The sequence below is a fragment of a genome, unplaced genomic scaffold (assembly GCF_019419815.1).
Source record: "Pyrus x bretschneideri cultivar Hongxiangsu unplaced genomic scaffold, Pyrus_bretschneideri_v1 Contig22, whole genome shotgun sequence".
NCBI classification, from domain to species: domain Eukaryota; kingdom Viridiplantae; phylum Streptophyta; class Magnoliopsida; order Rosales; family Rosaceae; genus Pyrus; species Pyrus x bretschneideri.
The window spans coordinates 332,360-343,320 of record NW_025999524.1 but is presented as its reverse complement, the minus strand read 5'-3'; the positions used below and the strand labels follow the sequence as shown (position 1 = coordinate 343,320).

Genomic DNA, 10,961 nt, shown 5'->3' with positions numbered 1-10,961 from the left:
CGACAAAGCGTAACTAGCCAAAAAGACAAGCCCCAGAAGAGAAAGCGAGTGGGGGGTCAGCGGTCGCCGTTGTTTGATTGCCAAGCATCGAATCGGAGAAAATTTGCAGAAGCTGCAACGATGATGATGCAGTCGATGAGAGCTGCCGCCATTGAAATCTTCAGCTTCTGCGTCCGTCGTTGAAATGGGTGGAGCAGCAATCGCAATCTCCTACTGCTGCGAGCTACCGAGCTGTTCGTTGAGCCGCCGCTTTCGCTTCCGATCCAAGTCTGCGTCGCCATCATCAGCACTATCAGCTTCCACTTCTTCTCCGCGCTCTCCTTTCTCGCGCTCTTCAAAGCCATGATCATTTGCCTCGCACCCTCTATCGGATCTGAGCTGCAGATCCACCTCCGTAATAATCAAAGCCAATACAAGTTCCAAGCTTTCTGTCATGGACCCGGCCTCTCGCCCAGCTGTTGTCATCGACAATGGAAGTGGGTATGTAAATACGCACGCAAACTGCTCGATGAAATGCCCCAACTGACGTTTTTCTTTTGAAATTCGGGTTGCACTTATCGGTCCCCACCTGTTTGTTAAAATTCCCAAGAGATTATGCTCTAATATGTGCATTTGCATCCATTTCTGTAGGTATACTAAAATGGGTTTCGCGGGAAATGTCGAGCCATGTTACACTGTTCCGACTGTAGTTGCATTAAACGAATCGTTTTTGAATCCGTCCAGAACCTCCTCCAAGTCCGGCTGGATAGCGCAGCACAATGCTGGCGTGATGGCTGATCTTGATTTCTTTATTGGGGATGAGGCGCTGGAAAAATCTCGATCTAGCACAACTTACAATCTAAGCTATCCCGTTCGACAGGGCCAAGTCGAGAATTGGGATTCAATGGAGCGGTTCTGGCAGCAAAGTATATTTAATTACTTGCGTTGTGATCCTGAAGACCATTATTTTCTTTTAACTGAGAGTCCGCTTACTGCCCCGGAGAGCCGGGAGTACACGGGTGAAATCATGTTCGAAACTTTCAATGTTCCTGGCCTTTACATTGCCGTGAATTCGGTACTTGCTCTTGCAGCTGGTTACACTGCCTCCAAGGTTGGTATCGAAAATTTGAGAATTTTATTGTAGTTTGTCGTGTTATGAATTGTGTTACCCCAAGTGCTTAGTAATGTGTGATGTTATTGTTTTGATATCCCTTGATCGTTTCCTCTTTGATTGACCTACAATTTTCTTAGTGTGAGATGACAGGGGTTGTAGTAGATGTTGGAGATGGGGCAACTCATATTGTTCCTGTTGCAGAAGGTTATGTTATTGGGAGCAGCATCAAGTCAGTTCCTATTGCCGGGAAAGATGTCACTCTCTTCGTCCAGCAGCTTATGCGGGTATGCTGTCTTCCATTCTCACTAATAACTTAAATTGTTTTTTCCCCTTATGGGATTCCATTCTTGCTAGTTGTATTCATATTCCCTTTGTTGTGATCATAAAAATGGTAAGCTAGGGTTAGTGTTTGGAACCAGACAATAGTGTATGAACTTTCACGAAATTTTATGAATTACGGCTTATATAGAGTACTTGTGACTAAGATTTACAGATGAATTGTTAGTGCGCTTATGCTGCTTGCATTATATGCAGGAAAGAGGAGAGAATGTGCCACCAGACGACTCCTTTGATGTAGCTCGCAGAGTGAAGGAAATGTATTGCTATACTAGTTCTGATATTGTCAAGGTCAACTTTATTTCCATGATCATTTTAGTTTTGAAGACCTTGGTACAATTTGGTGTAATTTTTGTTATACCTGCTGTAAAAACTCCTTATGTTACATTCATTTGTGAGTTTATTTTTCAATTTGGAGATTGTTTGATGACAAACTCTTGTTTCTCCAATGATTGCAGGAGTTTAATAAGCACGATAAGGAACCATCCAAGTATATTAAGCACTGGAGAGGCATTAAACCAAAAACAGGGGCGCCCTACTCTTGTGACATTGGCTATGAACGATTTCTTGGCCCAGAGGTTTACTTCCTCTCCTCCTCCCCTAAAATGTTTCCCTTTTCTATTTTTCTTCTCAATCACTGTTTGGTACTAACCTTTTCTCTGCTAATTTTGTCTTGAATGCTTTCATAGATTTTCTTCAATCCCGAGATTTATAGCACCAACTTCACCACTCCGTTACCTGCTGTAATTGACAAGTGTATTCAGTCTGCTCCAATTGACACTAGGAGGTCTTTGTATAAGGTGAAGTAGGCCTTGAAATTCTTCATAGATTAGATGTATTTTACATTTGTAATTGAAGCAATATGAATTAATATGCTGTGCTGCTTCACTGTGGTGCTTAGGCCTTGTAATGGTGTTCTGAAACCATTACTGCATGGTTCTTTGTTTAAACTGAGGTTGAATTTTTTTTTCTTCAGTTACGCCTTACTAGGTATTGTTTTCTACAAGTGTCTATAACTTTACAGTCATTCGTTCTGAGTTGTTTTCTCTTTAAACTTTAGCATTGATTTTCTCTATGTTCATGGTTTGGTGTTTGAATTGTTTTTAGCTCTAAGGTCTGGACCTAGTCCCATGAAAATCTTATTTTTTTTTCCCTTATGTAAATTCTCCAAAGGCTATTGTATTATGCTCTCATGTATAGTAAATTAGTGATCTTCGTTATTTACTAAATATTTCTTTATGCAACTTATGGATTTGGTCTCATATTGTTATTGTTATTCTCAGAATATAGTGTTGTCTGGAGGTTCAACCATGTTCAAGGACTTCCATAGGAGGTTGCAACGGGATATAAAGAAGATTGTGGATGCCCGGCTTCTTGCATCTGAAGCTCGAGTTGGTGGAGAAGTAAAAGTAAGCATTTTATTTAGAAGTGTGCAATGTGTATTTATATAAACTAGTAAGCATATGCAGCTTATTTACAATACCAGAGTTTGATTTTCATTTTTGTTTGTGTCCACAGTCACATCCAGTGGAAGTGAATGTAGTTAGCCATCCCATCCAGAGATTTGCAGTTTGGTTTGGTGGCTCAGTACTTGCAGTCCACACCTGAATTCTTTGCGGTATGAGTTTATTCTTCTAATCTGAGGGCATGACAACTATTGCAGTCTTCTCATATTCCACCGTTTTCTATATATTGGAGCTATTTGTGTAGAAACTTGCATATCTCCTTTTGCTTTGAATCATGTGTTGGAGCTATTTAAAGGTTTTTGTTAATGCAGGCTGACAATCATATTTTTTTTGTCTCTGACTTTATCCCTATATCTTGAAACCCTCAAAGAACCTTTAAGTTGCCACGGGGCTTGAAGCCATCACATAAATGTTTTTGTGATATGGGGATTTTAACAAATCTTGCAAATTTATGATAAAGTTTTATTGAGTCACTGCGCAGTATAGTTCTGCGAGTTAAACTGAGTTGGAAACAAGTGTTGTCTTGTTAGTATAAAGCACCTGTTTGGAGTCCAAATAATTTGACATTTGTGATCAAAAGAGAGCTTGGTCTAATTTTTGTGTAGAAACAGTATGCTATATTCAGTGTTTGCTTTCACTTGGACAACTCCTAATGTTGCTAGACCTTTGCATCTTCTCTGTGAGATGAAGGGGTTTTGTCCCATTATCTTCTATATACGTTGAGTCTTAATTGTTCAGAAATCGAATGGCATCAAGGTGAACTTAACTAATCATGGAGGAGGAGATCATCTCCTCTCCAAAAATACAGACACAGTTTTTTATGTTTCTGCAACCTCGGCATTGATGTTGAGCTTTCACCTTATTTTATGCTTAAATTTTAAAGTGCCAAAGTTTTATCATTCTTCCGTTGCTAAATTCATATTGTGTATTGAGATATTCATATCTGTGCAGGCTTGCCATACAAAAGAAGAGTACGAGGAATACGGTGCAAGCATATGCAGAACAAATCCTGTTTTCAAGGGGATGTATTGATTCAGATATCGATTTTGGCTGGATCACTTGCTGGCAATTCCTGATTCAAATTGGAATTCCGTGTCAATTCCACCTCTGACATGCTCAGTAATTTTACTTCCTGAATTTTTCACGGTATCATCTCTATGCATGTGCTGCTAGAGGCGGTGTAAAATATAGTTACTCAGTTAAATTGTAGAGAAATGGGGTTTTCTTTTTGTAGTGATTATTTCTTTAGGTGGCAATAGGTCTCTCAGAAGCAGATCGGAAATAGCCTTTGCAGTTTTCGCACGTCCAAGGGCCCTGGAGGATCAGATATGAATCGTGAATCGGCTCAGGTGCAGTTTTGATGTTCAGCTTAGATAGAGTTTGTTTAAGATCATTAGCCGTTGAAGTTTTTTCTCGAGCGATATAACAGCGTAGTGCATTTCGGGTTGGCAGTTCGATTCTTTTGGAATGGATTTGTGGTAGCACAATAACTTCTCATTTGAGCTGAATGTATTTCGATTACAAGACAGATGTTACAGGATTGTGTATAAATTCCTTTTGTTAAACGATGTTCACGTTGAAGAAATCTATGTGTATAAACTCCAAGCAACCTCTACTACGTTAACTTCTGAAAGGCATTTCGTTTTTTCTTTTCCAAATATCTTGTCCAGAGAAACTTATATGTAAATGCAACCGGGACGTCAAGGTGGTTGTATCTTAAATCTATCACGCACCGTCAAAAGTAATATCATATATGGGTACACTGGATGTGACTTGGTGTTGTCCTTTCTCCTTTGTAACCAAGGAAGGAAAAGATTAGAGGACATGATACGAGTTTGGTAAAATGTCAATTTACTTTCTCGAAATTATCTGCATATCGCTCTCCACTCCTCAAAACTCACCAATAAAATAAAACAAAAGCTAACAGTAAACAAGAAAAGACAAATTTTTGGTGGGAAAATTAGAGAAATTGTCAAATACACGGAAGAAAAAATCAATTTGCACTCCACATTTTTTATATTCAGAAAAAGAGTTTCTATCAGACCATCTTAACCTTTAGATTAAAATTTTCAAAATTTTAATCCACAAAATTTAGATTTTAACTCAGAAACCGTTTTTCTACTTCAATCCATATTAGGTTAAATTTTTAAGCTCGAGATTATTAAAAAATGAACTTAGGATAATTTTTTTCCTAAATTAATTTTCATAAAAAAAGAAAAAAGAAAAAAAAGGTAGACTATCCTAATTCTAACCTAAAAATATTTATATTTCGATTAATATTGAAAAATCACTAAATAGACACCATAAAACTTGTGGAACACTTTGAAAGAATATAAAACACATGAAATATTTTTTTTTCAAGTATTTTAGCCTGTTGAATTTAAATTTGAACTGTTAAATCTTATGTACTACCGTTAAATTTGAGCAAATTAGATCTTAACCGTTAGATAACTTAAATTCAATGAATATATAAATATAAAGCTAAAAAAAAATACAATAATAAAATAGGCATGAGCAGCACAAGGTTTTGATAATGCGATTTGTGTGGTGGAGAACATGTGATGAGCATTTTAACATTTCAGTGAAATGCACAGAAGTCAAAACATTTTAACATTTCACTATTAAAACAAAGGCAAAGGTTTCAACTTTTTACAATTTGATACAGAAATTACAGAGAGAGCACCAGAGGGCGAAGGAGAAGGAGGTGGAAAGTTGGAAACTTTGGAGTCGATCCGAATGGTGAAAGGTGTCCCACTGTAGAAAAGAAAATGCGTAGAAGATATTATTAAAAATACAAACACAGAGAGGAAGAGGAGGAATAGCCGTAGTCCTTCCTTGTTGGTATTCATGAGAAAAGCTTGAGAGAGAGAGAGAGAGGGACGCAGCTGCTGCGACTCCGTCGGACGCCTTGGTACTAGCTGAGAGATATTATTAGTAAGACAACAACATCCTCTGCGAATCCGACAGCATGTTCCAATCTCCTCGTCCCATGATTCTTTGTTTCCATTTTCTTCTCTGCATTGTCTGTCTTTCATCACTTTATTGAATCTTGTTATGCTCTAAGGTTGAATCTGTTTCTTCTGTGAGATTTCCCAACTGGGTATTCTCTTGTTGTCTGTTTTTTTCCTGCTATGATTTTCTGGATTTCCATCTACGATTGTATTAATTAATTTTTAAAATTTTTTCCATCTGTGATTTGAGTTTCTGATATGTACAAATTTTCATGCGATTTCATGAAGTGGGTTATTGTAATTCTAAATTTTACGAAGTTGGGTTGTGGAATATGTGATTTCCAAAGTGGGTTTTGATTTATCTTCTGATGGGGTTATTGTTTTCGGGTCGATGATGATGCAGACTGTAATTTTTTGTATTTGATTAGTCGCTTAAGTAATTTCTTTTGATGAAGAAGAAAGGCTTCATTTTTCAAGCTGTATATATGAGATGGAAGAAAGACTTGGATTTCCGGGTCCTTGTTCTTACTCTTCTGTGGTTAAGTTATGTTTGTGTTAAGATCTGTATCTATCCATGTTTCCGGTTTGCAGTCTCGTATCTCTGATGGGTCTAAGAACGGTTTTTTTTCTCTTCGTTATGTATTATATAGGTAGAGGTATAGATTGTTCGACTCCATATCGGGTGTATATTGGTTGGTCTAAATGGAACCGTTGGGTGAAGAGCAAATAGATTATGAAGATGAGGAATATGGAGGGGCTCATAAGCTTCAGTATCAGGGAAGTGGAGCCATCTCCGCGCTTGCAGATGAAGAACTGATGGTCGAAGATGATGAGTTCGATGATCTCTATAATGATGTTAATGTTGGAGAGGGTTTCATGCAGATGCACCGGTCTGAGGCACCACTCCCAACTGGTGGTGTGGGCAATGGAGGACTCCAAGCACAGAAAACTGATGTTCCTGAACCAAGAGTTCAATCTGGTGTCTCTCAGGACCTGAAAATTCCTGGGGTTTCAGTTCAAGGGAAGTATTCTGGTGCTGGGGCCCAGTTTCCAGAACAGAATCAAGCACCAGTGGCGAAGGAGCCAGAACTGGGATCCACAGGTTATGCGAGTGGGGCGTCTGGATCACAGAAGGGGAGGGTTATGGACATGACTCATGATACTCAAGTCAGACATATGGCGTTTCAGGGGTCAACAACTATGCCCCCAAATGTCGGTGTTGATTCTTCTGATATTACTGGAAAAGGTAATAGTGAGTTTGTTCCGTCTCTGAATCCTGCCAGTGCTGGCCCTCCAGGAGCTACACAGATACCGACCAATCAAATGAGTATCAAGATAAATGCTAATCGTCCAATGGTCAATGAAAACCAAATCCGACCACCAATTGAGAATGGTTCAGCCACGCTGTTTGTTGGAGAACTACATTGGTGGACAACTGATGCTGAGATTGAAAGTGTTATATCTCAGTATGGGAGGGTCAAGGAAATTAAGTTTTTTGACGAGAGGGCCAGTGGTAAATCCAAGGGTTATTGTCAGGTTGAGTTTCATGATCAAGCTGCTGCCACGGCATGCAAAGAAGGGATGGATGGTTATGTTTTCAATGGAAGAGCTTGTGTTGTGGCTTTTGCTTCCCCGCAAACCTTGAAACAGATGGGAGCTTCTTATTTGAGCAAATCCCAAGGTCAGGCTCAGGCTCAGCAACCAGGAAGAAGGCCCATGAATGATGGTGGTGGGAGGGGGGGAGGTGTGAATTTTCAAGCTGGAGACCCGGGAGGTAGGAATTTTGGAAGGGGCGGATGGGGACGAGGTGGACAGGGAGTAAGAGGTCCTGGAGGTGGAGGACCAATGAGGGGAAGAGGAGGGGCCATGGGTGCGAAGAACATGGTTGGGAATCCTGCTGGTGTTGGAACTGGTACTAATGGAGGTGGCTATGGACAGGGCCTTGGAGGTCCTGGATTTGGTGGTCCTGTAGGAATGATGAATCCACAGGGTATGATGGGTTCTGGATTTGATCCAACATATATGGGTCGAGGAGGCGGTTATGGAGGGTTTCCAGGTCCTGCTTTTCCTGGAATGCTTCCTCAATTTCCTGGTGTTAATACAATGGGACTTGCCGGGGTGGCTCCTCATGTAAACCCAGCTTTCTTTGCCAGGGGAATGGCAACTAATGGGATGGGGATGATGGGTTCTTCTGGAATGGAGGGACACCATGCAGGGATGTGGAATGACCCAAGCATGGGGGCCTGGGGAGGAGAAGAACACGGTCGAAGAACTAGGGAGTCAAGTTATGGTGGTGATGATAATGCTTCTGAGTATGGATATGGTGACACAAATAATGAGAAAGGACCAAGGTCAAGTGCTGCCTCGAGGGAAAGAGAAAGGGGATCTGAGCGTGACTGGTCAGGAAACTCTGAGAGGAGGCATCGTGATGATAGGGAACAAGACTATGAAAGGTCTGAAAGGGGGGAGCACAGGGAGCATCGGTACAAGGAAGAAAAAGATAGTTATCGAGACCATCGGCAGAGAGATCGTGATGGGGGTTATGAGGATGACTGGGACAGAGGTCAGTCTTCTTCAAGACCTCGTAGCAGGTCCAAAGCTGTGCCAGAGGATGATCATCGGTCTCGATCAAGGGATGTTGATTATAAGAGGAGACGGTTGCCATCTGAGTGACAGAGTTAGATCATTGCCTTCTACGGCAGGTCTTTGAGACTGCAGAATATAAATTCTGACTATTACTATATGTAGCTTTTGATACGTACAGTGAATCTGCATTCTTCTTCTGGGCTTCCACGGGCCTACCGCCTACCACTTCTTGAAGGAGAAGTAAGTTCTACTGGTGTGCATAGGAGGGAAGGGTCAGTTCCCCCTTTGCTTTTTGATACTGCTTTCTTCAGAACATTTAGCTGTGCCAATTAATATTTGTGTGCTTAAAAACAATTAGTAACTTTTAGTAGCTTACCGATGAAGATATAGCTGTGGGGTTTGGCTACTCATTTCCTGCGGTTATTATCTTCTTGGTCGAATAACTTTGCTACCTAATTTCTTCAAGACAATTGCTTTATTGGGTTTGTGATATTTATAGTTTGAATACTTCTTGTGCTCTGTGACTGTGGGAGTTGTTTTTCCTTTCTAGATTTATTTTATCTCTCAAGTGAAGCATGTGCTTGATCTTAACTGAAAGGTTGAGAAAGATGTTGGCATGATTGGCTATGAATAGCTTTGACCTGCAAACTGCAAGATTAATTGGGGAGGGAGTTGTGTGATGTCCTTGTTATCTAATGCGTCTCATGCCTCTAGGGAAGTTAGTTACACAATGGATTGGATACCGTTAACTTTGATTGCTATGTTCATTTTTTGTCTTGATCTTCGTATTATTCTATTGTAGTGGTCGCAATAGATTATGAGGTGGTGTCTTTGCAAGTTATTTTATTTGATGTCTATTGACATGCGGGTTTTCTTTCAACCATCATATCCAGGGAGTAGAGTGGGCAACTCCTTCATTTCATGATTGAATCAGCCTGTGCTGGTCACATGGTGGAAGATGTGTTACATGGATGCGTTGCCAACTGTGCAAAAGAAAAGAGTGTCCCCGAACTAGTGAAATATTTAAGGAGACTTGTCATTGTGCATGTAACAACTTAATGTCTTTGTGTAATTGTAGACTTCATGTATTAGGTCCACATGTAATCCCCCCTTCTTTTGTTTCTATGCCTGTATTAGGATTTAGGCTTAGCAACGAGCTTGTAAAAGTCATGTACAATGTGCTTAGTTGTACATATTCAGCGTGTTGTAATTGTCGTTGCCTGCTCTGTGCGCTATAGGGAGTTAGGATTGAGCCATTGATACGCTGTAACAAGAAGCCACCGTGCTAAATTGTAATTAGTCATAGTGAGATTTGTACAAACCAGTTTCTGCTGAAGCCACTTCCTGTAAAGAATCTTACTTCCTGTGTATAATATGTAACTGTGAGTTGTATTTGGGTTTAGGGGTTGTGAGTAGCAGCTGCGTTGTAAATGGGTTGGGACGGAAACAGTTGTTTAGACTAGGGTTTGTTTTTCTCTTCAGGGAGACATATTCTGTGCCATTTGTATACAAATTTTTGGACGTAGTTTTGTACTTCTTTTCAGAGATTTCGTGTTGTCGATTTCTCAACAATGTATCATTTAGTCAGGTTGTCTGAAATGGTTGTTTAGACAAGTTGTATTGTTTCTCAACACTGTTTTTTAGAAATTTGGTGTATAGTCATGTTTAGTGTATGAGAAGCTGCATCATTCTTGAATAAGGCATTCACCGGAGGCGGGTTGATTTACATGTCTTCCTGCTGGCACTACTTTCTTTGCTGTATCGTGATTCCGTTAGCATACCGTAATTCTGCACGTACTCTGTAGCCCTGCTGCTGTTTGAGCTCTGCCATTGTAATTTTCGTTTTAAGCTTCGTAGTTGGCTATTCAATTTGGAGTATTGAAACGCTAGGCGCGATTCACAGTTGATGGAATAATTTCACAAGCGGAGGCCATTCATGTCGGGTTTTTATGTTGCGTCATAGGTTCTTAGCTGCAACTGTCAATTCACAGATGGTCTTTCATGTCTCTGCAATCTCTGCCATTTTAAAACTGCTTGGCAATGTTTATTTGAATCTGCGAATGGTTTTTGCTTCTATTTGATCGTAGTACATACGAGCGTGTGACAGCGGTAGACGGAGTTTTGGTTTGCATGCTTTGTTAGTTTGTTTCTCTCCCGATCAAGTGCTTCGATGCCTATCGTTGTTTTGTTCTTTCTGCGATTTTCTATTACGAATCTTGTGGATTTTTTAGCAGCTGGTTTAAATATTATTTAGGCAGGGCAGTTTAAAACCAGATCTTGGCAGTGCCATTTTTTTCTTTTGGAAACTGGGAAATCCATTACTAGGGCAAAGATGCCAAAACATACAAGGAAAGCCCACAGCGAGGCAAGCAAATAACTAGGCACAAATTTAAGCCGAGCAGTGTAGGGAGGTATAAGAAGAATGACACTGCAACAATGCTAAGGCGTTGCCCCCTACATTGCATATACAACAATTAAGGAGGACAAGGTAAACCATTATTGTTAAGAACATGCACCAACAAAGATGGA

At 40.2% G+C, this 10,961-nt stretch overlaps 2 protein-coding genes across 4 annotated transcripts; both read left to right on the top strand.

Moving 5' to 3' along the window:
* Positions 1-339: 339 nt before the first annotated feature.
* LOC125477766 (actin-related protein 3-like) lies at positions 340-4,553 on the top strand. Its single transcript, XM_048585204.1, has 9 exons — positions 340-480; positions 631-1,090; positions 1,231-1,377; positions 1,628-1,720; positions 1,888-2,007; positions 2,119-2,229; positions 2,713-2,838; positions 2,948-3,047; positions 3,847-4,553. The coding sequence occupies exons 1-8, from the start codon at positions 434-436 to the stop codon at positions 3,035-3,037; spliced, it is 1,194 nt and encodes a 397-aa protein (XP_048441161.1). The 5' UTR covers positions 340-433; the 3' UTR covers positions 3,038-3,047; positions 3,847-4,553.
* A 988-nt stretch (positions 4,554-5,541) lies between these two features.
* On the top strand, positions 5,542-10,063 carry LOC103949852 (cleavage and polyadenylation specificity factor subunit 6). Of its 3 annotated transcripts, none has more exons than XR_667583.3 (3): positions 5,542-5,829; positions 6,497-8,672; positions 9,326-10,063. XR_667583.3 is itself a non-coding variant. In XM_009360980.3 (2 exons), the coding sequence occupies exon 2, from the start codon at positions 6,549-6,551 to the stop codon at positions 8,517-8,519; it is 1,971 nt and encodes a 656-aa protein (XP_009359255.2). In that variant the 5' UTR covers positions 5,542-5,829; positions 6,497-6,548; the 3' UTR covers positions 8,520-8,951. The 3 variants fall into 3 exon arrangements, 1 of the variants encoding a protein (XP_009359255.2); XR_007258708.1 differs by having other exon boundaries at positions 6,497-8,704; XM_009360980.3 differs by lacking the exon at positions 9,326-10,063 and having other exon boundaries at positions 6,497-8,951.
* The last annotated feature ends 898 nt before the right edge of the window (positions 10,064-10,961 follow it).